The sequence below is a fragment of the Excalfactoria chinensis genome, chromosome Z (genome assembly GCF_039878825.1).
Source record: "Excalfactoria chinensis isolate bCotChi1 chromosome Z, bCotChi1.hap2, whole genome shotgun sequence".
NCBI lineage: Eukaryota > Metazoa > Chordata > Aves > Galliformes > Phasianidae > Excalfactoria > Excalfactoria chinensis.
In genome coordinates this window covers 8,870,424-8,894,888 of record NC_092857.1, presented here as the reverse complement: position 1 = coordinate 8,894,888, position 24,465 = coordinate 8,870,424, and the positions used below count along the sequence as shown (strand labels likewise).

The window sequence follows — 24,465 nt, the reverse complement described above, 5'->3', positions numbered from 1 at the left end:
TCCTTGCAGGACTCACTCCTCCTGCACGCTCCCTCGCCTTTTTATTGCTCCTGGTGCAGGCTTTTCTTCCCAGGCATTATGCAATCTGGGCGGGTCCACGTTCACAGTTTCCCGTTGTGGGCACAATCCCAAAATTACACTGACAGGTCTCGTAGGAAGCTTCCCTTCCTTGTGCCCTAAGCGCAAGAGCTCTCCATCTGCAGCTGTAGGAACTCAGAAAGGAAGGTGAGAGACTGGCATGGCTGAACCAGGACCTGCTGTTCAAACTGGACAGCAAGAAGAAAACGGCACAGGCAGAGGGATCAGGGACAGGACTCCTGGGAGGAGTGTATGGATGCTGATAGACTGTGCGGGGATGGGGTCGGGAATGCCAGGGGCCAATTGGAACTTTGGAGTATCGCCAGAGGAGGTGATGTATGCGGAAGGGTTTTTCTCCAATGCGCGGGCAGCCAAAAAGCAAAGGTGTGAATAAGGCGTGACTGTGAACAGAGGGATCTTTCCATCTGGTGGGAGAGATCTTATATGTGTCTGGTAAGGAAGCACGGGCATTTTATTTAGTTCAAACCCCTCAGTGCAATAGCAAAACTGCTGTGGGCTTCAAAATGCCCCAGTCTCTTCACTGCCGTCTCTTCCTGCATAGAATCATGGAATCACATAATGGTTTGGGTTGGAAGGGACCCTTAAGACCTGCCCACTCCAGCTGCATGTTATAGGCAAGGGCACCTCCCCCTAGACCAGGTTGCTCAAAGCCCCATCCAGCCAAAACTTGAATGCCTTTAGGGAGGAGACATCCACAGCCACTCCGGGCAACCTGTTCCAGTGTCTCACCACCCTCCCAGTAAAGAATTCCTACCTTATATTTAGTCTAAGTCTATCCTCTGCCAGTTGAAAATCATTTCCCCTTGTCCTGTCACTGTATGCCCTTATAGAAAGTCCTTCCACAGCCTTCCTGTAGGCCCCTTCAGGTTCAGGAAGGCTGATGTCTGGAAGGTCTCCCTGGAGCCTTCTCTTTTCTTGTCTGAACAGTCACAACTCTCTCAGCCTGTCGTCACAGTGGAGGTGCTCCAGCCCTCTGATCATCTTCATGGTCCTCCTCTGAACCCACTCCAACAGTTCCATGTTCTCCCAGTGTTGGGGTCCCCTGGACTGGACACGGTACTCCAGGCTGGGTCTCACAAGAGCAGAGCAGAGGGGCAGAACCTCCTCCCAGAACCAGCTGGTCACACTTTCTTTATGGAACCCAGGGTGTAACTGGCCTTCTGGACAGCACACGCACATTGCCTGCTCACGTCGAACCCTTCATCAACCAGCATGCCCAAACCCTTCTCCTCAGGGTTGCTCTCAAGCATTTTCTGCCCAGCCCATATCTGTGCTTGGGACTGTCCCAGCCCAGATGCCAGACCTTGCACTTGGCCTTGTTGAACTTCATGAGATCGTCATAGCCCCATATCTCAACCTGTCCACCTCCATTTGGATTGCATTCCTGCCCTCCAGTAAGTCAAATGCACTACTCGGCTTGTTGTCATCTGCAAACTTGCTGAATGGCTGTGCTGGTTGGTGTGGCCAACACGCAGTGCCAGCCGTGCCAAGTTCGCTGTTTTTTAATGAGAGCCCCTCGCTCCTGGCCCAACACCAGCTCTGGTGTCGACTCCCAGCAGTGCTGGCAGCACAGCTCGCTTTGATTTTGGATCACTCAAAGGGATTTGGGGTAGAGTTTAGCCAGCACCAGTGGCATGTGGCAGAGGAGCAGGAGCAGTGTGCTACTTCTGCATGCTCCTGGCAGAGCTGTTCCTGACAGCCTTCCTTGCATGCTGTGGGGATCAGAGCCCTCCCTCCATGCTCTGTGCCCCGCACACAGCCCCTGCACTTGGTAGGCAACACGGCTCTGTCTTCTCTTCCCCCTTCATTTCCTAAGCATCCTTCCCAATCCACTTCCCAAACGTGTGCAGTCTCAAAGCCACTGAGTGCCGTCAGCAGCACCTGCAGTGGCACAGAGGATGTGGTGACACGAGTGTCATTGCTGGCACTGTCAGACCAATGGTACAGGAGACAGGTGGGGAGAGAGGAGCTGGGGTGCAATGGGGGCACATGGGAGCCAGAAGAGCAGCCCAAAGGAACAGAGAAAGAGCCAGAGTACATCTGAGGCAAAGCTTTATTGGGAGGAATGTCACAAGCAGTGTCAGCACTCCAGCTTTGTTGCTGATGTGGGAACTCGCGGGGCCATCCTCACTCCTTCACTGCAGGCGAGTGAAGATGTTGTAGCCAACCCTGTGGGAGAGAGAGGAGATGTAAGGTGGGAAGTGCACGGCCACTGTGTCACTGCCAGGGGCTGTGTGCCTCTGCCCTGAGCTCACCTGGTGGCGTTCCAGTCATCACCAATTTTATCAGCATGTGACCGTAGCAGCCACATGGTCCTTAGGACCTCATTCCCATTCCAGTCCATGAAGCACTGGCCCGTGAATACACTGGTGGACTCTGTGGGAAAGGGGCAGATGAGAGGAGTGGGGTCAAGGGCTCCACGCAGGGCAGGACAATGCCAGAGCCGTGGTCCCTCTGCCCTGGGGACAACTCATCTGAGCTCTCCCTGCACTCTGGGGACAGCCCAGCACCTTCCCTGCACCCGGGGACAAGGAGGTGGCAGCAGCCCAGCAGCTCTGGGGAAGGGATGGGGCAGCACCGGGGCCATGGGAGGCAGGGCATCACTGGGGGGACAGCAGGGATGGGCTGGAAATCATCAGGGACACCACAGAGAGGGGGAGGGATCGTCAGGGATACCGTAGGGAATTGCAGGATAGCACTGGGGTCATCGTGGGGAAGGGCAGGAGAACGTTGGGGACATTGTGGGGAAGGGCAGGAAGGCAAAGGGGATGTCAAAGGGAAGGGCAGCGGAGGAGCAGGGACATTGCAGGGAGGCTGCAAGAGAAGCACCTATAAAGTTCCACTCGACTGTGAAGCCAAATGTGGGCTGACAGACTGTCATGTTTTGGAACCCAACCAGAGGTGACTTGGTGATGTGTTCTGGTTTGTCTGCAACAGCTGTCAGGTAGGTGCCAATGAACTCGCCATTGTAGTTCACACGCTCAATGGTCATGCTGGATCCCAGGTCGTTGATCCATTTTCCAGTCAGCAAGCACTGGGGATGAAGCAGAAGGACTCAAAGCCAGGAAGGTGGCAGGGGTGGGCACCGAGGTGCACACACTCCCAGCCTCGTCCCATTACCTGTTTGGCAGAGAGGCCGGGAGCCAGCAGAGCCAGGCTGAGCAGCAGCAGCAGCGGGGAGGCTGTGTGCACCATCTCTGCAGCAGGTGGACAGCTGGGTGTGCTCCTTGCAGGACTCACTCCTCCTGCACGCTCCCTTGCCTTTTTATTGCTCTGGTGCAGGCTTTTCTTCCCAGGCATTATGCAATCCGGGTGGGTCCATGTTCAGTTTCCAGCTGTGGGCACAATCCCAAAATTACACTGACAGGTCTCTTAGGAAGCTTCCCTTCCTTGTGCCCTAAGCGCAAGAGCTCTCCATCTGCAGCTGTAGGAAGTCAGAAAGGAAGGTGAGAGACTGGCATGAGCACTGCTGCTGGTTCCCTTTTCTCCCTTACAAGAAAGGGAGCAGTTTCTGGTACATGGGTCACCATGAGGCCATAGGGTGAAGACTTCTGAAATAAAACACACTTGTTTTAGGGAACTGCTTGAACATATGAGAAACTGCAGTGCAAACCAAGTTAGGTCCACCTCCCTGGTCAAATGTTATGGCAAGGAAGTATGAAAATTCACAATGACAGGGACTGTAGAACCTCAGGACAGATGTGATATTCACTGGCTTTAAAATACAACACCAAAGATATCCAGGGATTATTTATGTATTTATTTGTTGATTTTCCATAATCAATATTGTTTCCTCCAACAAAAGCCCATTTGTTAAAACTACAATGTACCCGCACACCAGCCCTGAGCAAAAGGAGCCCAGATGCTGGTGGGATGTGGCTGCACTTTGCACCCTTCACTGCCTTCTGCAGTGCAGGGGGGTCTGGGGGCAGATGTGAGATCTCATGTGCACTGCAGGGAGTTTATCTTCAACAGTATCCAGGATATGTGTTTGGGCAGGCCCAGCTCAGCTGGCAGATGGGTCCACAAGCATTGACTAAGCAAGCAGGTTCTGCTAAGTGTGTATCCTAATGTTTGAGTGCCCCAGCACCCATCGCACTCCAGATAGCCCTTAATAATCCATCAGATTGTTCCATTTTCCCCAAGGCTGTCCACAATAAGGGATGTGTGGATGCCATGCTTTCTGACCGAGGTGTTCATGACGTTGCTTTGGAAATGAGTCCCATTATGTGATTCAGTTCCTTTTTGGGTGCCATGTTGCCACAAGACTTGCTTTTCAAGACCCAGGATAGTGCTTTGGGCAGTGGCATGGAGCACAGGATACATAACCAGCCATGCCATCATTGCTTCCTCCACGGTAAGCACATGGTGCCTGGCATGGCAGGTTTCTGGAAAGGTGATAAAATCCACCTGCCAAACCTCCCATAGATTCCAGCCACGGTCCTCCTTACCAAAGTGGTTTTATCCACTGACTTCCATTAACTGACCCACATGACTGACATTCACAGAATACCTGAGCAATAGTGTCCATGGATAGGTCCACCCCTTGATCCCAAGCCCATCTATATGTTGTAGCTATTCCTTGGTGGCCTGAAGTGTTGTGGGCCCACTGAGCTAGAAGTCTTACTTTGCTAGTCCGGACCTACCTGAAACCCTTGAATTCTAGAGGCCCAATCCACCTGCTGTTTAATTTGATATTCTTCAGTGGTCCAATTGGAAAACATCCTTGTCCTCTCCTTGGGCAGCAATATCTTTCCACACTGCAGCAGCCAGATGGGTTTGCCTCAGTGAAGGCTGTTGTTTTGCTTGCTTTACTGTAGGCACTCCAAAAGAGCGCTGGCCACCATCTGGGAGTCAGTGTGGAGGCAGAGCTCTGGCCACTTCTCACGTTCAGCAATGTCTAATGCCAGTTGGATTGCATCCATTTCTGCCCTTTGGCTCATTCCACCTTCTCTTCAGTAGTTTATGCCATTTGTCATGTAGGACTCTACACAGCAGCCCTCCATCTTCAGTGCCTCCCCACAGTATGACAGGAGCCCTCAGTGTGCATGACGTATTTCTTCTCAGTCTCCTGTACTTTATTACACAGTGGGACCCTTCCGCATACATCACCTCCTCTGGCGATACTCCAAAGTTCCAATTGGCCCCTGGCATTCCCGACCCCATCCCCGCACAGTCTATCAGCATCCATACACTCCTCCCAGGAGTCCTGTCCCTGATCCCTCTGCCTGTGCCGTTTTCTTCTTGCTGTCCAGTTTGAACAGCAGGTCCTGGTTCAGCCAAGCCAGTCTCTCACCTTCCTTTCTGAGTTCCTACAGCTGCAGATGGAGAGCTCTTGCGCTCAGGGCACAAGGAAGGGAAGCTTCCTACGAGACCTGTCAGTGTAATTTTGGGATTGTGCCCACAACGGGAAACTGTGAAGGTGGACCCACCCAGATTGCATAATGCCTGGGAAGAAAAGCCTGCACCAGGAGCAATAAAAAGGCAAGGGAGCGTGCAGGAGGAGTGAGTCCTGCAAGGAGCACACCCAGCTGTCCACCTGCTGCAGAGATGGTGCACACAGCCTCCCCGCTGCTGCTGCTGCTCAGCCTGGCTCTGCTGGCTCCCGGCCTCTCTGCCAGACAGGTAATGGGACGGGGCTGGGAGTGGGTGCACCTCGGTGCCCACCCCTGCCTCACACCTGGCTCTGATTCCTTCTGCTTCATCCCCAGTGCTTGCTGACTGGAAACTGGACCAATGACCAGGGATCCAGCATGAACATCGGGCGTGTGAACTACAATGGCGAGTTCATTGGCACCTACCTGTCAGCTGTAGCAGAAAACATCACGGAGTCACCTCTGTTTGGGTTCCAAAACGTCATAGCCCGCCAGCCCACATTTGGCTTCACAGTCGTGTGGGACTTTTCAGGTGCTTCTCTTGCAGCCTCCTGTTCCTGCTCCCTCCTCCCTGCTCCCTGCTCCTCCGCTGCCCTTCCCTTTGACATCCCCTTTGCTTTCCTGCCCTTCCGCACAATGTCCCCAACGTTCTCCTGCCCTTCCCCACGATGACCCCAGTGCTATCCTGCAATTCCCTACGGTATCCCTGACGATCCCTCCCCCTCTCTGTGGTGTCCCTGATGATTTCCAGCCCATCCCTGCTGTCCCCCCAGTGATGCCCTGCCTCCCGTGGCCCCGGTGCTGCCCCATCCCTTCCCCAGAGCTGCTGGGCTGCTGCCACCTCCTTGTCCCCGGGTGCAGGGAAGGTGCTGGGCTGTCCCCAGAGTGCAGGGAGAGCTCAGAGGAGTTGTTCCCAGGGCAGAGGGACCACGGCTCTGGCATTGTCCTGCCCTGCGTGGAGCCCTTGACCCCACTCCCCTCATCTGCCCCTTTCCCACAGAGTCCACAACTGCATTCACGGGCCAGTGCTTCCTGGGCACGAACGGAACAGAGATCCTGACAACCATGTGGCTGCTGCGCTCAAGTGTTGATGACATTGAAGATGACTGGAACGCCACCAGGTGAGCTCAGGGCAGAGGCACACAGTCCCTGGCAGTGACACAGTGGCCGTGCACTTCCCACCTTACATCTCCTCTCTCTCCCACAGGGTTGGCTACAACGTCTTCACTCGCCCGCAGTGAAGGAGTGAGGATGGCCCCGCGAGTCCCACATCAGCAACAAAGCTGGAGTGCTGACACTGCTTGTGACATTCCTCCCAATAAAGCTTTGCCTCAGATGTACTCTGGCTCTTTCTCTGTTCCTTTGGGCTGCTCTTCTGGCTCCCATGTCCCCCCATTGCACCCCAGCTCCTCTCTCCCCACCTGTCTCCTGTACCATTGGTCTGACAGTGCCAGCAATGACACTCGTGTCACCACATCCTCTGTGCCACTGCAGGTGCTGCTGACAGCACTCAGTGGCTTTGAGACTGCACATGTTTGGGAAGTGGGTTGGGAAGGATGCTTAGGAAATGAAGGGGGAAGAGAAGACAGAGCCGTGTTGCCTACCAAGTGCAGGGGCTGTGTGCGGGGCACAGAGCATGGAGGGAGGGCTCTGATCCCCACAGCATGCAAGGAAGGCTGTCAGGAACAGCTCTGCCAGGAGCATGCAGAAGTAGCACACTGCTCCTGCTCCTCTGCCACATGCCACTGGTGCTGGCTAAACTCTACCCCAAATCCCTTTGAGTGATCCAAAATCAAAGCGAGCTGTGCTGCCAGCACTGCTGGGAGCCGACACCAGAGCTGGTGTTGGGCCAGGAGCGAGGGGCTCTCATTAAAAAACAGCGAACTTGGCACGGCTGGCACTGCGTGTTGGCCACACCAACCAGCACAGCCATTCAGCAAGTTTGCAGATGACAACAAGCCGAGTAGTGCATTTGACTTACTGGAGGGCAGGAATGCAATCCAAATGGAGGTGGACAGGCCTGAGATATGGGGCTATGACGATCTCCTGAAGTTCAACAAGGCCAAGTGCAAGGTCTGGCATCTGGGCTGGGACAGTCCCAAGCACAGATATGGGCTGGGCAGAAAATGCTTGAGAGCAACCCTGAGGAGAAGGGTTTGGGCATGCTGGTTGATGAAGGGTTCGACATGAGCAGGCAATGTGCGTGTGCTGTCCAGAAGGCCAGTTACATCCTGGGTTCCATAAAGAAAGTGTGACCAGCTGGTTCGGGGAGGAGGTTCTGCCCCTCTGCTCTGCTCTTGTGAGACCCAGCCTGGAGTACCGTGTCCAGTCCAGGGGACCCCAACACTGGGAGGACATGGAGCTGTTGGAGTGGGTTCAGAGGAGGACCATGAAGATGATCAGAGGGCTGGAGCACCTCCACTGTGACGACAGGCTGAGAGAGTTGTGACTGTTCAGACAAGAAAAGAGAAGGCTCCAGGGAGACCTTCCAGACATCAGCCTTCCTGAACCTGAAGGGGCCTACAGGAAGGCTGTGGAAGGACTTTCTATAAGGGCATACGGTGACAGGACAAGGGGAATGATTTTCAACTGGCAGAGGATAGATTTAGACTAAATATAAGGAAGGAATTCTTTACTGTGAGGGTGGTGAGACACTGGGACCAGTTGCCCGGAGTGGCTGTGGATGTCTCCTCCCTAAAGGCATTCAAGGTTTGGCTGGATGGGGCTTTGAGCAACCTGGTCTAGGGGGAGGTGCCCTTGCCTATAACATGCAGCTGGAGTGGGCTGGTCTTAAGGGTCCCTTCCAACCCAAACCATTGTGTGATTCCATGATTCTATGCAGGAAGAGACGGCAGTGAAGAGACTGGGGCATTCTGAAGCCCACAGCAGTTTTGCTATTGCAGTAAAAAACATGATCATGCTTCCTTACCAGACTCACGTAAGATCTCTCCCACCAGAAGGAAAGATCCCTCTGTTCACAGTCACGCCTTATTCACACCTTTGCTTTTTGGCTGCCCGCGCATTGGAGAAAAACCACTTTCAGGGATGAAGCACCGGAAGAGTAAAATTGCTCTGGAACCATTGATAAGGCAAATATCAACCCTAGTAATGATGACAAGCCAATATCATATCGCAATTAGCATCACACAGTTCCAAGTACTGACTGTTCTCACCCAACATCAAGTCCTCTTGAGGCACACACAGGATGTCCCCACCCTTCCACATTACCCACCACGTGTACTCAGTTCCTTGAGCAAAAACAGCCTCACCGGTGGGCTGGCCTTGGTCTGAGGCTGGAATAACCCAGGCTGTCCTGCCCAGCATGTTTTGCAGGTGCACTGCAGGGACTTTATCTTCTTCTGCAGTACCCAGGATGTTTGACTGGGCAGGACCAGCTTGGCTGGCAGATGGATCCACGAGTGTTGACTAAGCGAGTGGGTTTTGTTAAGTGTGTATCCTAATGTTTGAGTGCCCCAGCACCCATTGCTCTCCAGATGGCCTTTAACACTCCATTTTATTGTTCCCAAAGTGGTCCCATAAGAAGTGCAGTGCTGGGAGTTGTAGAATTGAAATTGCACTGTGGTGGCACAGTGTTGCTGTTAAATGCTGTTGGCATTAAAACATCACATCCAAGATATTTGGGGATGAGTAATTTTTTAATTCACAACATCAGAAGCCAACAACAGCTAACCTGCACACCAGCCCTGAGCTAAAGGAGCCCAGGTTCAGTGGGACGTGACAGGGAGTTGAGCCCTTCAGCAGCTTATTCACAGCACAGGGAAGGGAGGGCATCCAAAGAGATGTGCAGAAGAACACTTTGTATCCCACATAAGGTTGTAAAGCAGGTGTGTTTATTGTGGCACTGTGATGTGCTGGGGATTTTTCCACCACAAGTGCTTCAAAGATTACATAATTCAGATTCCCTTATATTCCCACAGATAATACATATTCATTAATTACGGGTGAGACAATTAACATATACAGACCTACTTCAGGTAGTGATTTATGAGGCCTCCAATCTTCTGTTCCATGGTCTCTTCTACTGTCCAGCGTCCTTTCAGCATCATGGCAGTACAACCAACAGTTGTTTACTTCATCCAGTGGTCTTCCTCACTTGTCCTTTAGAGGAACGTTCTTCACTGACAAATGCTCATTAAAAGAATGCCAATAACAAGTAATTTATAGGTACCAAAACTGTAACATCTGCTCTCTCAGCACTTGGTCATTATTTCTGGACATCTGCTTACCCCTGGATAGAGATATGCTTGGAAGGAGGATAGAGGGCAGTATCTTGAAGCCTTCCTGTTGCATCCCAGCATACCCACAGACTGAGACAATCCAGCCTTGTGTGGAGGCCCTGGCTTCTTTGATGTTTGATAAGCCTGCTGTTCTTTTTCTTTGGCTCTCTTATCAAAACAGAGCAACCTTACAACATGCTATCTAGTCCATAATCCTATACCCATACTTTTGGCAACATTTAAAAACTATTGTAGTTTTGCAAGCGTGAATTTATGACATATTTCAACAACTATACTTATAACATATGCAGCTGAAATACATGGGATTATTTCTAAGGACAAGTCACCAAATACATTGTGCTCTACTTCTTCAGATCCGTCAATCACAAATATGTTTACAGAAAGAACTCATCGAGAGCAGCCCTGCAGGGAGGGATGTGAGGGTAGATGAAAGACTCGAAACGGTGTAGCCTGGAAGGCCACCAGTATCCTGGGTTGAATCAACAGTAGGGCGGCATGATGGACAGGGAGGGGACTGTCCCCTCTGCTCTGCCGCGCGGCTCTGCTGACCTGCGGGGCCAACCTGGGGGCCGCCGGAGGTGCCGCCCTGCTGCCCTCGGGGAGCCCCGGCCGGGCGCTGCCGACGGACGGAAAGCGCTGCGGGTCCGCTCCGTGCCTTGAGCGCAGCCAGCGTCAGCTTGGCGGGGAGGGCAGAGCCCCAGCTGGCGGCAGCAGCGAGCAGCGCTCCGTCCGACGGACAGCCGCGGCGGTCTGCTGATGCACGAGCACCGGCTGCTGGAGGCTGGTGGAACGGACAGGATCGCGGAACAACACGGCCCGGCCGAAACGCAGCTACGGAGATGGTGCGTACCTGCGGAAAGTGGCGGTGTGATTTAAATCAGTTTGCTCGCAGGCACAATGCTGTGTGCCCGTAGATCCGCAGTGCTGCCGGTCTTTGATGAGGGGTTTGTAAAGTGAACAGGATGCGGCCCAAAATCTGGGCTGTGCACTGACCAGCTGTAAGCTGCGCTGTGCCAGGAGCGGAGTCCCCCTTCCGGAGGTACTGAAGAGACGTGGAGAAGTAGCACTAAGAGGCACACTTAGTGGACATGATGGGGACGGGTTGGACTAAGTGACAGTCTCCTTGGCAGGGGGACCATGGATGGTGTGTAGCAGGATGCTGCAGGTATGGCTCACAGGCACTGGGGCATAATGGAGCAGCTCAGGGCTCAGAAGTGCAAGGATCAGAGGGATGGCTGCAGCCACAGCACACTGTAATGGGGTGGGTGAAACCACTCCCTCAGTGGAGGGGGATGGCAGCCTCTTACAACCTCCCTTCACTCACAGCCCAAAGCACCCTGTGCAGACTTCTCATCTCTGATGCCCCAGCACTTACTAGACAATGTCCCACCGCATGGTGAAGGCTGTGCCATCTTGTGCTGCTGCTGGGATCCCTTCAGGGATGAGGCATGGGTACAGCCACCGCTGAAGGCTGCCCTGGTGGAGCACTTGTCCTGGAACCCCCATGGTCTTATCATTGCTCATTGTTTTATCCAGAATGGCAGTGTGCAAAGCCGTACTGAAAGCTTTACTGGAATGTAAAAGGATTACATGAACTTGTTTCCCTACTTCAGCTAGGTGGGTGATCTTGTCTTAAAAGGGAATTTAGTTAAACAGGACTTTCCCCTCATGAACCCATGCTGGCTGTGACCCGTGACTGCATTATCCTTCAGATGTTTCTCAGTAGCTCCCAGCATGTCTGCATAATTTTAGTAGGTGATGAAGTGAGACTGACAGGCCTGTAATTAGCAAGGTCTTCTTGCTTGCCTTTCTTGAAAACTGGAACAATATTTCCCAGCTTCTGGCCAGTTGGGACCTCTCCAGATTTCCAAGACTGTTGAAAAATAATTGAGGTCTTGTGATGACATTGGCCAGCCCTCTGAGTGCCCTGGGGTGAATCCTATTGGGTCTCATGGATTTAGATGCTTTCGTATGGAACAGCAGATTGCATGCAAGTTGGGGGTTGGCTGGGAGCTGGTTGTTACTGCAGCCCTGGTCTTCCAGCTCCAGGCTTTCCTCATTGGCTCCCCTAGCACCTGCACCAGGAAGCTGTCAATGAGGTGTTTTAGAAATCTCCTTAAACTGTGTGGTACACCCAGTTAACATCTGGTAAGCTGAAGAACACATAAGGACAAGGGCAATTGATCTAGAGGTCTGTCAGTTCCTGCACTTGTGGCCCTGAAATATTGCTCCTGCTAGGAGTGAATCCAGTTCTGCAGGGCTGAGGACCAGGCCCAGGGGCTCCTCCATCCTCCCAGGACTTGTTCTCTGCTCTTGGAGTCAGGGAGAGCAGCAAAGGAGCAGGACCAAGCAGCTATTGGTCCCCTGACTGAGGCTGGAACTCCCTCACTTCATCAGGAGAGATAAGAGCTGGATGGATATTCTGGGCATGGAGATGTCAGATGCTGAAATGTGGTGCAGTGAGCTGCTGGGCACTGAGATGTCGGACACTGGGAAGCTGGATGCCAGGATCTTCGATACTGAGACACTTAATGAATGGCTGGTAGGAACGGTGCCTGCAGAAGTCATCTTACAGGCCGCTAGGGGGCCTAAGGTAGGGAGCACCTTGCTAATAGCTCTGCCAGCCCGTGCCCTGTTTCCTAATTCACATGAAGCAGATACTTGGACTAAATATTAACTGAAAATGCAGGAAGCTCGTTAAAAGGTAACTCCAGGCAGAGCAGCCAAGCATGGAAAAGACTGCAGCAGAACTGCGGTGTAAATGCACTCTGCTCAGAAGGGCTGAGAAGGAACTGCAAAAGCTCAACAAACTCAAACCTAGAAGGAAAGCCTCAAGGATGTGGCAGCATGTCAGAAGAGGAAGAGGAATCCAAAATAGAATGCTTTACTGGCAGCAGCAGGCACTCAATGGGAAGCTGTGTCCCCCAACCACTGCTGCTATCCTCACTCTCCTAAAAACTGCCCTGAAATGCTGCCCTTGCCCACTGGCACTAAGGATTTATTTTGCTATGAAAGAGTATGCTGTGCTGCAAGCAGTGCTTGTTGGAGGGCCTGCAGGGCTGCTTGAGCGCACAGAGAAGATACTCATCCCCCAGTCAAGTGCACTCTGGTTGCTGGTCTCCTGCCTGCCCTTCTGAGCTCAGCTGCAGGGGATAAGTAGCACATGAGGTACAGCTCTGCTGAGTGCAGGTGGGTTTATTTGGCACCTGGTGCACAGGCACTGGGATGCAGCAGGTGGGCAGCAGGACACAGTGAGGAAGCAGCAGAGAGCCCAGGCCCTGCAGACAGGATCGCGAGGCGCAGGCAGTTCTCATCACTTGACACGGGTGAAGACATTGGTGCCAACCCTGCAGGAAGAGGGGTCAGTAGGATGGGAGTGAGCACTGTGGGGGTGGCAGCGAGGGCTGTGCTCACCTGATGGCCTTCCAGGTGTCCTTGCGGGTGGGAACCTCTTCCCGTAGCAGCCATGCCATCTCCAGTGTCTCCTTCCCACGGCGGTCCATGAAGCACTGTCCCACAAAGACAGTGGTAGAGTCTAGGGGTAAACCAAGGACTGAAGCCAGGGGAATAGAGACCACCTTCTCTGATAGACAGACACCCTGGGCAGAGGTGTCTGGCTACCTGCAGTCTTGATGGTGCTGCCGTACCTGCAAACTGCCACTGCACAGTGAAGCCAAAGGTGGGTTGATGCCCCTTGTTGCCAGGGGGCTGCTGGGCTCCTTGCAGTGGTGACACCAGGATCTGCTTGTTGGTGGCTGCCACCGCTGTCTGGTAGGAGCCAGAGAAGGTCCCAGCTGCATCCAGGGCTGAGATGGTGATGTTGGAGCCCAGCTCATTCCTCCAAAGGCCCTGCAGCTCACACTAGGACATGGCAGCATGTCAGATCACAGCATGGTCCAGCACAGCATGGCTGCAGCCTCCCCCCAGCACCGCAGCTCCAGCCGCCCTCACCTTCCTGGAGGCTGTGGGGCCAATGCCAAGCAGGACCAGGCTGAGCAGGAGGCAGCAGTGGAAGTGCTCCATGGCTGAGCCGTGCTCTGCATGCAGCTCCAGTCCTGCTCAGACCTGTTTATAGTGGTGGGGGCTGCGTGGGGCCCCTGGGCTGCCTGCCAAGGGTCACCAGCAGGAGATGGGCCACCGCCTGCAGTGGCACGGGGGACATGGTGACGCAGGCATTGCTGCCACAGCACTGTGTGGGGGCACAGGAGAGGCACTGCGAGGCCACGTGGGGGCATGGGAGCCAGAAGTGCTGCAACAAGAACTGGAGTGTGGCTGCAGTTAAGCATTACTAGAAGAGTCGGGAGCAGCATCAGCATCCTAGCACTGTTAGTGGCTTGGGAGCCACAGGACTGCCCTCACCTCACAGGTGAGAGAAATTGGTGCCAACCACATAAGGACAAAGGTCAAGATGAAGGTGTGCCACTGCAGTGCTGAGCAGCCCACACAGGGAACCAGGTACACTTTCTCCATTGAGCCATTGCTTCTGGCCTGGGCTCTCTAATCATCAGTGCCATCAGTGTGTGACTGCATGAGCCACCGGGCCCTCTTGCCCCCTTCTTCCCAGCAGCTGATGACAGCTCCCTATGAGGGCTGGTGACATTTCAGAACCCATGCTGGTTTCTTTGCCTTCTTGTAAACATAAGTGAGGAGCTGGCCCCCACCCCAACCCTGAGTGCAAAACTCCACACGTGCATCCACACACACACCAAGAAGCACAGGGAGAGGGATGGACAGCTGAACAATACTTTATTAAGAACTTAAAACAATTAATTATCTAAAACCTGCTCCCCTGCCCACCCCAGCTTGCAGCACGGTGCCAGACCAGGCCGGGCACTGTTAGGGCTGGGATTGTCACCAGCCCCCAGTGATTGTCCCAGCTGGGCCCCCCCACTGTGGAGTCAGCCCAGGGAGCTACACACTACAGCATCCATGTGTCTGTGTGGGCCACATCCTGTCCCTGTCACATTCTGCAGGCCTCGGACCCCAGAACAGGTCTTGGGGCACGAGGGTCCTGCAGGAGCCCTGAGCAGCAGGGAGGGGACGGTTACATATCCCCATCCTGTCCCCTCCTCTCACCACGATGGTGACAGGACATAACACGTGCCTCTGGTCTCCTTCTGTGCAGCACAGGGGGCTGGGGATCCCCCAGAGCAAGGGGCAGAAATGTGGGGGCCAAGGAGGTATGAAAGAAAACAGCAATTCGAGCATTCTCAAGAGAGGGAGGCACAGGACATGATCCCTGCAGCTCTGCTCTGTGCCACCCAGTCTCAGAGGTGCAGAGGATTCTTCTGGGGTGGTGTAGGGCTGGAGGCCTGGCGGGCTTTGCTCTCCAGGGCCAGCTGCATGCTCCAGATGCTGAGGGGCCGCATGTAAGCCAGTGAGCGGTAGACCTTCTTCTCACAATAGGCTTCAGGGGTCTGGAAAGCCATGCCCAGTTTCTCCCACACCGTTCGGTAACAGCCCTCTGCTGTGTGGAAGCCCTCCTGCACCAGTCCCTGTGAAAAAAGGCTGCCATTCTGATCTCTGTGGCATGGAGGTGACACATGCCAGCTCACCCCCCCCCCAGCACACCCACTTACCTCCTGGATCATGGTGGCAGCCAGAGCGTAGACGACACCAACCCACACCTCACTGGACTGCACACTGGAGGTGTCAGGCACGCCATCAGGACGCATGCCATTCACAGCACCCATGGTGCCACCTGCAAAGCTCATCACGTTCTTCTCAAAGATGGTTTTCAGTGCACTGACAATGTGGCTCTTGGGAAAGACCTGCATAGAGAGAGTGCCAGCAACTTGGTGACCAGGACCTCCAGGGTGACACTTCTCATTAGGAACAGGTCACTAGCAAGCAGTGTTAAAGTGCGCACCTTAGGAAAACACCAGGAAGAAGGCCTTTTCCCCCCAGAAAAGACAGAAAGGAGAGGCAGACCTTCATACCACCTTTCCTGATGGAGCCTAGTAACTCCTCCACAACTGCATCTCACTCCTGCTTTGGGGCTTGCTTTGGGGACAGGCCAACCACACTCCTCAAACTTGCCCTACTTGAGTTCCCAGTCTGCACTTATGGTCACTGCTGATGTTTGTCAGGTTATTGCCAACTCAGAACCCATCTGAACCTAATCTGCTGGTTAAAACTGCTGTCTCATACCCAGTCATAGCTATTTCATGTAGCTGGTGCAGCAGCTTGCACCATCTACAACTGGCATTACAAAACCCAGAAAAGATGGGACACAGACCAGAAGTGGACAGGAGAATGGGTCAGGGATGCTGGAGGGGAAGGCTGTGATACAGCCAGGGTAGTGACACGGGGGGCACATCCTGCAGCTGAGAAGTGGGAATGTGAATACCACAAGGCTGATAAGAGTACATGTTGGAAATCCTATCAAAAAAGCTGATCATAGAAAATTACCTAAGCAAAGAGGAGATTCAGCTTCTGCACGGTGAAAGAAGAGAAAGTGAACACAGTTTTGAGGAATTTCAGAAGGACTTCAACCCCTTCAGGTTTGCCATTAGGTGGCAATGCAGGGACCGTGTCCCTGACCAAGGGTTGAGGCAAGATGAGATAGCATGAGGATAAAAGGTTGGACTGTGACACGTGGGACACCTTGTGATTTTCTGCTTACGGCAGGAGAGACTTGAGACTTTTACCGCTACCAAGAGGCCTGTGAAAGGTCAGCAGTGCTCACTGAGCAAACAGTTGCTTCAAGAGAATACAGGGGGAAAAACAAGTTATTCAACAAGCCAAAGCCAAGAGCTCACGAGAACTACAAGAACAAACTGAAGCACCATGCTGACTAAGCCCTTGCAAAACAAAACAAAACAAAACCAAAACAACCCAAGCATGAAAATGCCTGCCAGTCAAACAGCAAGGAGGACTGCTTAAAGATGGATAGCCTCTGCATGTAGCTGGAAGTAAATAATGCTTCTCTGTGGTGCTAAAACTAAAGTCATTAAAAGGGCACTGGGACAGGAAATAGGCAGTCTGCTTGGCTGGCCCCCGCATGGGATTGCACTGACTTTCTGTGCACATTTCTGCTGGAAATGTTAAGGAAGTTGCAAGCATGGTGGCATGACACAGGAGCTTGCCAAAGACAGGCAGAGATAACCCAGCAACTTCTGCAGACTCATCAGGGGAAAGGCTGTGCATCACTTTATCTGTGCTAAAGCCAAGCATCTTGATACAGTCATGTTTTCCAGTGCAGATTTGGAGATAAGCAGAAAGGCTGCTTGGGAAGCAGTCTCTTCTCCAGCAAAAGGTTTCAAGGCAGAATTTCTTCAGGACTGAGGTCACCAATTTGTCTTGCTTTGCATTTCATTACTGACCTGCATACACAGCAGGAATGCATTAATGAAGTTACAAGCAGGAGCACTGCCAGCAGGGCAAGGGATCAAAATACACAGAAAAAACTGGATGACCACAGTAAACAGAGTGCTCATCAACGCAGCTTTCAGCAAGCTCAGAGATCACCAGAGAGAGCAGGGGACAAATGACCTTAAGCAACAAAGCCAGACATCAACAAAAGCATAGGCGAGATTTCAGACTGTGCCACATTTACCACTTGCATCTAAAGAAGCTGTTTGAGTATTGCTGCACAGGGCTGGAGGGCACAGCCAGATGCTGTTTCCTCACTAAGTTCCACAGAATTTGGCACACTCTGCTCCCAGGGAAGAAGCTTTCACATATTCCTTCCCACCACAGAGAGTTCTGCTCTGTAGCAGCAGGATCTGACAGCTTCTTTGGTCATAAGTAATCCACAGGAGTGCTCTCTGCTGCCACGCTGTGTTCCAGTACTGAGTTACTGATCACTGTTCTTCCTGCCTCATCACACAGAGCAGCCTTTGGCCAGTTCCTCCTTTGTGAGGGAAGAGCTGTGGGCTTTAGGGCCCCAAATCAATCTCCATGTCCTCCAACACTCATTTAGGCCTTCAAACTGGGCATTAAACAGCATGTGGAAAGTTTCATGCATATTTTCACTGGTTTCTAAGCAAACACCAATTTGCTGAGAACAGAGCCCAGCCGGACCCCTCTTAGCAGCATGCCAGACTTGACCAGAGTTACACACTCTGCTTGCACAGCTCATTTCTGGCCTGATTTCCATTTAGTGCACCGATGTGCAATAAGCCACCTCTACCCAAGTGCTGCTCAGTGCACACCAGCAGCTATCACACAGCTCACACCAGGTGCTTGCTCTGCTGAGCTTTCACAGCCCCCTCCTGCTCACCTCCAGCTCCTTCTGGTCCAGGCCACAAGCTCCCAGGAACCACTGCCCCGCACATTGGTCTGACATGATGCTGCTGGAGGTGCTGCTCCCGCTGCTGTCATAGTTGTAGTACTTTCCTGGAAAAAGCCAGAAATATGGTATACTGATGGCTGCAGCTGGTGTGCTACTCCACCCCTCCTAACCTACCCACCAGCCAGCACGCACCATTCCACAGCAGCCTTTCAAACGACTCCTTGCCCTTCTGCAGGATGGCACCATACTTCTGCCGGGTTTCGGTGTCACCAAGCACCTCTGCTATCTCACACATCATCCGGACAGCTGCCAGCCACAGCCCACCGCAGTATGCACTGCCAGAGCAAAAAGGACAGCCATGCTGGCAATGCTGGACACATTGCACAGTGCTCTGGTGACAGGTGGGGAGCACGTCCCCAGCTCTGAGCTACCTCCCACCATTCAGCCCACAATCCTGGCTTCTCACCTGGCCCCGTTCACTACCCATGCATCGTAGGTCTGGTCGGCGATGCCCCCATTCTCAATAAGCCCATCGTTGTCAGTATCAAACTTCAACTCCGACTCCATTACAGCCTGCAGAAGGCAGGAGGTGGTCATCAAGTATTCCTGCTGTGTCCCTATTCGGATGTCTCCCATCTTCTAAGGACCCTCCCACAGTACCTGGCAGACTGGCCACATGTCCTGCAGGTACACTGCATCATGCGTCAGGTAGTAGTCACGATACACCTGCAGCACAAACTTCAGGTTCAGGTCCTTCCAGTTGGCAGTGTCGTGCATCAGATAGGCATTGACTCGCTGCCATGGCTCATCATCTGCATGAGGGCAGAGAAGATACAGCAGCACAGCAAGCAAAAGCCATCCCCATAAGGTCCCAGAAGTGTCACAATCAAACAGCACCATTTCCACAGCCACCTCCACCGCAAGCAGCTGTCCTGCATCCCTGTGCATTCCTTGCATGCCCCTCACCTGGATCCCCAATATCATGAGGCACCACATTCTTCAGCTTCACCTGGGCTGTACTGCCACACACCAGGTACTGCCGTGGCTGTATGTCCTCGTTCAGCACTGTGACAGCTGGAAGGGTGTGGGGTGAGAGATATTAGAAAAGGCATCAAGCCCAAACCACAGGCATAGATAGGGTAATCAGCACCCTACTGTGCCCTGCAACATACTGGGGGACACCAGTCTGCTCCCAGTCTCTTGCAGCAAGGACATGTCCCAGTGCTGGAGGAGATGCTGAGTGGCATCAGTGGGATGGGGTTTGCCAATCAGAGGTTAGCAAGGAGCTGGAAGGCAATACCAGCCCTTCAGCACCAACACCTATGGCAGAGGCCAATCCCACGGCACCAGCCAAGCAACTCACCGATATCATACTGCAGGCTGATCTGCAGCTTGGGCCACAGCATTACAAGGGCGAAGGATGCATAGAAGTGGACATCATAGGTGTTGTACATACGGTACTCCTGCCCTAGAAGCAGCAGAGGGCCAGTGAGGGAGGGGAGACAGTGATGGACAGGTCTCCCTCCCTGTGCCATGCTTCATCCTGCAGGGGTGTGGAAAGCATCCTCGGAGCAGGTAAAACAGGGAGGGTACACTTGGGACATGGGGTGCATTGAGTCCCAGTGAGTTACCTTCCAGGTAAGCAAACCTCCCATACTCCCGCAGGACAGGGAGGAGGTGGGACAGCTTGGCAGCCCCTGGTCCCTGCAGGTCCTGGGGGAGGCAGTCAGGGGGCAGTTCCAGCCAGATTGTGCCCCCATCCGTCATGAAGTACAGTTCATTGAACAGGGCTGACTTGTACCAGGAGGGCAGCTGACTGCAGGGAAAGGGAAACTCAGCCAGTGACCCGGTCCCACTGTCCCCTGCCCAGTCACTATCCTCATCTACCCCACCTGTCCTCCAGGATGGGCTTCTGCCATGCTTCAATCTTCCTTTCCCACTCCTTGTAGTGTGTCAGGGCATAGTGTGACAGTGCAGGAGCTGCATCTCCATTGCTGCCAAAGAAGCGTGTGTACCGCCTGCCGAGAGGAAGTTTGGGCCAGAACTCAGCTTAGGGGCACTCCAAGGAGCTCCACCAAGCTGTTGCCAAAGCACCTACCTGAGGTGCAATCTCTCCTTGGAGCCAAAGTGAACGCAGGGCATGTCCCACGCCAGGGCCAGCTCCAGTGTCCCATGGCCCCGTGCAGGCACTGTGCAGCTGGTGCACACCGCAGCTGCTGTCAGTTCTCCCTTCTGGGTCTGCTTGCTTTTACCTGCCAGAAAGACAATGAAGAAAGGATTCACAAAGTAACCAAGGAAGACCACAAAGCCTGAGGGATTGCTGCCTCAAAGGAGCAAAGCTTTTTGGTCCTCCTGCAACATGGAATGTACATCTGATGCATTCTGGAGGCAGCACTGCTGTCCATGAGGAACCGCTTTTTGCAACCAGGATAGAATACCTGCCGTGGGAGGAGGGACCAAAGGGGGTTGGAAAAAAAGGGCACGGAAGCAGAGGGAGAAATGAGGCAGTAAAGCCAGCAGGCACGCATGGAATTGCCCTGTCAGCCAGGACAGTGCACTGCCAGCAAAGGCACCAGCACTTCGCAGTGACAGCCATCCTCTCCAGCTTTCAAAAGGATGCTTGAACAGCACCTGCATTTAAAAAATGTCCTCGGGCAACTGCATAATTATATGCCAGTCCTGACATGTGTACCAGGTAAACTCATTAAGGCAACAATTTTCACGGAAGCATAGATCCTATGATAACGTCTAGCATGCTTGAAGGAAAACCACATCCCAGTAGCCTAGAGAGCTCCAAGTGCATCTGCAGACAGCAGAAAGGAGTCTTCATTTTCCTGAAATATTTAGGCAACTGGTAACTGCCCTCATGAAACACTGCAGAGGTCCAGCTCCAGTGTCACAGATCTGTCAGCACTGTTCTATTGGAAGGCAAGCAGGGCAATAGGCACTTGTACAGCCCTACTGCAGCAGCAGGACAGCATGGACTGCAAGGTGTCATCCTGCTGGGAGGCAATGAGTGAGCAGGCAGCTGAAGATGACACAGAAGTATCAAGGAAATTCCAGAGACCTTCAGAAAACCCTCGTGGCAACAAGAGGGCAGCAGGTTACACCGGCTTCAGAGCTCAAGAGCTGCTAAGTGCACCCTAAACAAATGAGAACCAGCTCGGCTGGCAGATCTGGCAGCACAAATCCGGGGAAGGTAGCTGGGCACCACTACAGCCACATAGCAAACCTCAGCCCTTGCTCCTGCCAGGCTTCTGAGACAGCACTCACCAGTGGGGGACTCCAGCTTGCCATCCTGCAGGAGGTCCTGCCACACGTCCCTGCCTGACCCCGCAGGGTCAAAGGCAGTAAGGTGAGTGATGACTGTGCCGGCCTGGGGATAAGGAGAGCATCAGGAAACAGCTCCCATCCCAAAACAGCAGGTGATGCAATCGGAGTACATCTGAAGCTGGAACTTTCTCAGGTGGGCAACGCTACCCACCACCAAACTCACAACCATAAGCTTGGCCTCATGCTGCCCACCAAAACCACCCCCAAGTCTGCTTGCCTGGCATCATGCAAGCCTTACCCACTGCATTACTTGCTGGAACCCCAAAACAGACACCTCCCTGCTCCAGTCCAGCTCCAGGGCTGTCTCCATGTTGGGGACCACCCCACAGCCACCAGGAAATGCACAGCCCCAACTCCAGCTCTCACCTTCTCCCGTGCAGCCACAGCAAAGGTGAAGGGGTTGACGGGCGTACAGTGGTGCAGCAGGACGCCGGCCACCCGCTCCCCGCCGTCCTGCAGGGCAAAGGGCTCATTCCAGTGCCCCCCACTCCCATCCCCCTTTGTGCCCGTGCCGTTCTGCAGGGTGAACATGATGGAGACATCCACAGGCTCGTCACTGCTGTTCTCCACCTCCCAGATGAACACTCCCACCGGCAGGCTGGAGTCCTGTGGGGAAACAACACAAACATAAGAGTAGGAAGTGAGCAGAACACAGTGTCAAAGCACTAGTGGGAGGGGAACAGAGCAGCTGCCAGAGCAGAGCACAAGCAGCAAGGGATGGCTCCTCTCAGCACTAGGTCTGGCTGTGACAAACCCCACAGCAGCTGGCACCGGGAATGGGATCTTAGGACAAAGTTATCAGGCTGGGAAAGAAAATGAACGAGGAGAGAAGACTGGCTGACAGCAGTCATGCCTAAGCAGCACCAGTGCGGCACTCCAGGAGCACTGGGACCATTGCCATAAGACACCACATCACTCCCAGCTCCTTCCTGGTGCTACTGCAGCACCCCAGGGCATAGGCGTGGTGCTTGAGGAACTGTCACCTCCTCACCTTGTAGTCATGGGGAATGACTGGGGAGATTTGGCGGCACGTGAGCACCACGTTCTGCCCTGGCAGCTCGTAGACCATCCAAGCACGGGGGTACAGTGCATGGTAGAAGGCATAGCGGCCACAGTAACCCCAGTTCCAGCCCTGCAGTGCACTGGGTTTCTCCACGGACAGGACCTGCTGATAAACAGTCTGTCCCTTGCGGCGCAGGCACACTGTGAACTGGGAAGAAAAGGAGCACAGGAGAACAGGGTGAGCCCCAGGGCAGGGGTCACGGTGCTGCAGGGGGGCAGGTGACACCGAGCCCTACCTGATCAGCGATGACTGTCTCATAGTGGTACTTCCCAGGGTTCATCTGCCAGCGGCAGAACTCGCCCCGCCAGCCACGAGTGATGGTGCCACCACCGATCCCACCCAGCGGGCAGCCTGGTGAATGCAGAGGTCAGTTCTGCCCTACGCCCCAAGCAGCCCCTTCCTGGCTAGGAGCACCCAAGAGCCAGGAACAGGACAATGCCTCTTGTACCACCCCATGCCCAATCTGGGCTCACCATAGATCTGCTGCAGAGGGACGGCACACAGGAGGTCAATGAAGGCAGATTTCTTCTCAATGCGGGTTTTCTTGTACCACCACTTGAAATACCTACAGGGAAAGCAGGAGGCGTGAGTGCGGGTCGGAGCCAGCACTGCCATCCCTTGTCAGCCCCACAGGGCAGCAGTGCCCATCAGATAAACCCTCACCATGGAGCTGGCCCCAGGCGATGCCCTCTCACCCCACTGCTCACCAGCAGGCTACACTGAGCCCAGCCTGCTGCCCCCAGCATACAGGCAGGATGAAAACACCTGCCCCACCTCAACGGCAGGTAAAGGCTATTCCAACAAATCTGGAGGCAGTAGCAATGCTGCACTCGGCTGTATGAGGACAGCACGGTGAGGTCAGGAGAACCAGCCCATCCTGTGCAGCCGCTGCCACTATCAGCAGCTCCATCACTTTGCTTTGTGGAGGTGCCCTGGAGCAAGGAGCCGGGGGAGCACAGCAGATCCCCACCTTCAGCTTTCCCAGCAGCACAGCGCAGGTGATGAAGATTTTACAACCAGCAGAAAGCCTGCCTGCACTGAGCCACACCAGGTCCAGAAGGCATTGCTTTCTGCTCAGTCGGGCACAGAGATTAAGCCTGCCCAGACAGCTCCCCGTGTGCCCTGTCACCGCAGCCGTGCCGCCGGTGCACCCAGGGTCACCCTGCAGAGAGCTGCAGCAGTGCAAAGTCCCGCACCGCATCCTCCCCCCGCACCGAGGCCACGGCACCGAGCGCGGCACGAGGAAACGGTCAGCGGTGACACAGCCTCGGGCACGTCCCCTGCACCGCGCCGGGCCGCGAGCCCAGTCCTTCCCGGGGACGCACGGCAGCTCTCTCCCGCTGGAAGGAACCTTTGCCCCGCACGCGTCTTGCAGATGGCAGCGGGGCCGCCTCCTCTCCCTGCGCAGAGCCGGCCGCTCCCGCACCCCACCTGCAGCGCGGGGACGCGACCTCCCGGCCCCGGCGGGGTCGATCCCGGTACAGGGAGCCGGGAACGGCGTGCTGACAACAGCCTCCGCTCCGCTCCGCGGCACCCAGCCGGGGTCTGAAGGCTCCGGGGCGGCCCCCCCGCACGGCCACCGCCCCCCTCTCCGTGCCGGCCCATCGCGGCCCCTCCCGCCCCATCCCACCCGCGGCGCAGCCCCCACCCCCCACCGGTGCCCCCGCCCGTACCGCAGCATCAGGCCGACATGCCGCAGGACGTCGCGGAACGGCACGTCGCCGGCTCCGTAGGGCTGCCGTTGCTCCGGGAAGCGGTGCGCCAGGCACAGCCGCCAACCGGCGGTCTCCACGCCGCGGCCCCGCGCCGACCCCTCGTAGCACTGCATCAGCGGCCCCGCGTCCGCCATGGCCTCAGCCCGGCGCCGCCACGGCCTTGTCCGGACACCCCCCGCCGCCACCGGCGCCGCCGCGCCCCGCACGCGCCCTCTTCACCGCCCGCCGCCCCGCCCCGCCCCGCCGGTCCCGCCCCGCCCACACCCGCGGGGCACGGCGCCCGCGCCTCCGGAAAGCCGGGCGGCCGAGCCGAGCGGTGCCGAAAGTTGCCGAGTGGGTTCGAGCGGCGCTAGTGCGGCGCCGAGTGCACCCGAGCCTGCCCGAG

At 54.7% G+C, this 24,465-nt stretch overlaps 4 protein-coding genes across 4 annotated transcripts; 1 reads left to right on the top strand and 3 right to left on the bottom strand.

Annotated features, from left to right (window-relative positions):
- Positions 1-2,234: 2,234 nt before the first annotated feature.
- Positions 2,235-3,497, bottom strand: LOC140264355 (avidin-related protein 4/5-like). Its single transcript, XM_072360072.1, has 4 exons — positions 3,220-3,497; positions 2,929-3,133; positions 2,355-2,475; positions 2,235-2,268 (listed from the first exon to the last, which is right to left on the bottom strand). Exons 1-4 carry the CDS (start codon positions 3,397-3,399, stop codon positions 2,235-2,237), a joined length of 540 nt encoding a protein of 179 aa, XP_072216173.1. The 5' UTR covers positions 3,400-3,497.
- A 2,114-nt stretch (positions 3,498-5,611) lies between these two features.
- LOC140263903 (avidin-like) lies at positions 5,612-6,715 on the top strand. Its single transcript, XM_072359218.1, has 4 exons — positions 5,612-5,724; positions 5,811-6,006; positions 6,475-6,595; positions 6,682-6,715. The coding sequence occupies exons 1-4, from the start codon at positions 5,650-5,652 to the stop codon at positions 6,713-6,715; spliced, it is 426 nt and encodes a 141-aa protein (XP_072215319.1). The 5' UTR covers positions 5,612-5,649.
- Positions 6,716-13,046: 6,331 nt separating this feature from the next.
- On the bottom strand, positions 13,047-13,760 carry LOC140264382 (avidin-like). Its single transcript, XM_072360116.1, has 4 exons — positions 13,685-13,760; positions 13,381-13,594; positions 13,148-13,268; positions 13,047-13,080 (listed from the first exon to the last, which is right to left on the bottom strand). The coding sequence occupies exons 1-4, from the start codon at positions 13,754-13,756 to the stop codon at positions 13,047-13,049; spliced, it is 441 nt and encodes a 146-aa protein (XP_072216217.1). The 5' UTR covers positions 13,757-13,760.
- Positions 13,761-14,462: 702 nt separating this feature from the next.
- On the bottom strand, positions 14,463-24,310 carry GBA2 (glucosylceramidase beta 2). The gene is made up of 17 exons (XM_072359989.1): positions 24,039-24,310; positions 22,839-22,930; positions 22,601-22,716; positions 22,294-22,512; positions 21,669-21,908; positions 21,243-21,345; positions 20,068-20,221; positions 19,862-19,987; positions 19,601-19,785; positions 19,333-19,437; positions 18,936-19,043; positions 18,630-18,781; positions 18,436-18,542; positions 18,162-18,304; positions 17,958-18,073; positions 15,313-15,504; positions 14,463-15,228 (listed from the first exon to the last, which is right to left on the bottom strand). Exons 1-17 carry the CDS (start codon positions 24,212-24,214, stop codon positions 15,001-15,003), a joined length of 2,562 nt encoding a protein of 853 aa, XP_072216090.1. The 5' UTR covers positions 24,215-24,310; the 3' UTR covers positions 14,463-15,000.
- Between the last annotated feature and the right edge of the window lie 155 nt (positions 24,311-24,465).

Bases quoted from the DNA above. Each gene is read 5' to 3' on its own strand.
- LOC140264355 (XM_072360072.1), bottom strand. From the start codon at position 3,399: ATGCCTGGGAAGAAAAGCCTGCACCAGAGCAATAAAAAGGCAAGGGAG. The intron at 3,134-3,219 runs GTAATGGGACGA...CTTCATCCCCAG, and splicing joins CCGGCCTCTCTGCCAAACAG to TGCTTGCTGACTGGAAAATG. The intron at 2,476-2,928 runs GTGCTTCTCTTG...CCTTTCCCACAG, and splicing joins AGTCGAGTGGAACTTTATAG to AGTCCACCAGTGTATTCACG.
- LOC140263903 (XM_072359218.1), top strand. From the start codon at position 5,650: ATGGTGCACACAGCCTCCCCGCTGCTGCTGCTGCTCAGCCTGGCTCTG. The intron at 5,725-5,810 runs GTAATGGGACGG...CTTCATCCCCAG, and splicing joins CCGGCCTCTCTGCCAGACAG to TGCTTGCTGACTGGAAACTG. The intron at 6,007-6,474 runs GTGCTTCTCTTG...CCTTTCCCACAG, and splicing joins AGTCGTGTGGGACTTTTCAG to AGTCCACAACTGCATTCACG.
- LOC140264382 (XM_072360116.1), bottom strand. From the start codon at position 13,756: ATGGAGCACTTCCACTGCTGCCTCCTGCTCAGCCTGGTCCTGCTTGGC. The intron at 13,595-13,684 runs GTGAGGGCGGCT...GCCATGTCCTAG, and splicing joins GCCCCACAGCCTCCAGGAAG to TGTGAGCTGCAGGGCCTTTG. The intron at 13,081-13,147 runs GTGAGCACAGCC...CTCTTCCTGCAG, and splicing joins GACACCTGGAAGGCCATCAG to GGTTGGCACCAATGTCTTCA.
- GBA2 (XM_072359989.1), bottom strand. From the start codon at position 24,214: ATGGCGGACGCGGGGCCGCTGATGCAGTGCTACGAGGGGTCGGCGCGG. The intron at 21,346-21,668 runs GTGAGAGCTGGA...CCTTATCCCCAG, and splicing joins CTGTGGCTGCACGGGAGAAG to GCCGGCACAGTCATCACTCA. The intron at 18,782-18,935 runs GTGAGGGGCATG...GCCCTCATGCAG, and splicing joins TCATGATATTGGGGATCCAG to ATGATGAGCCATGGCAGCGA.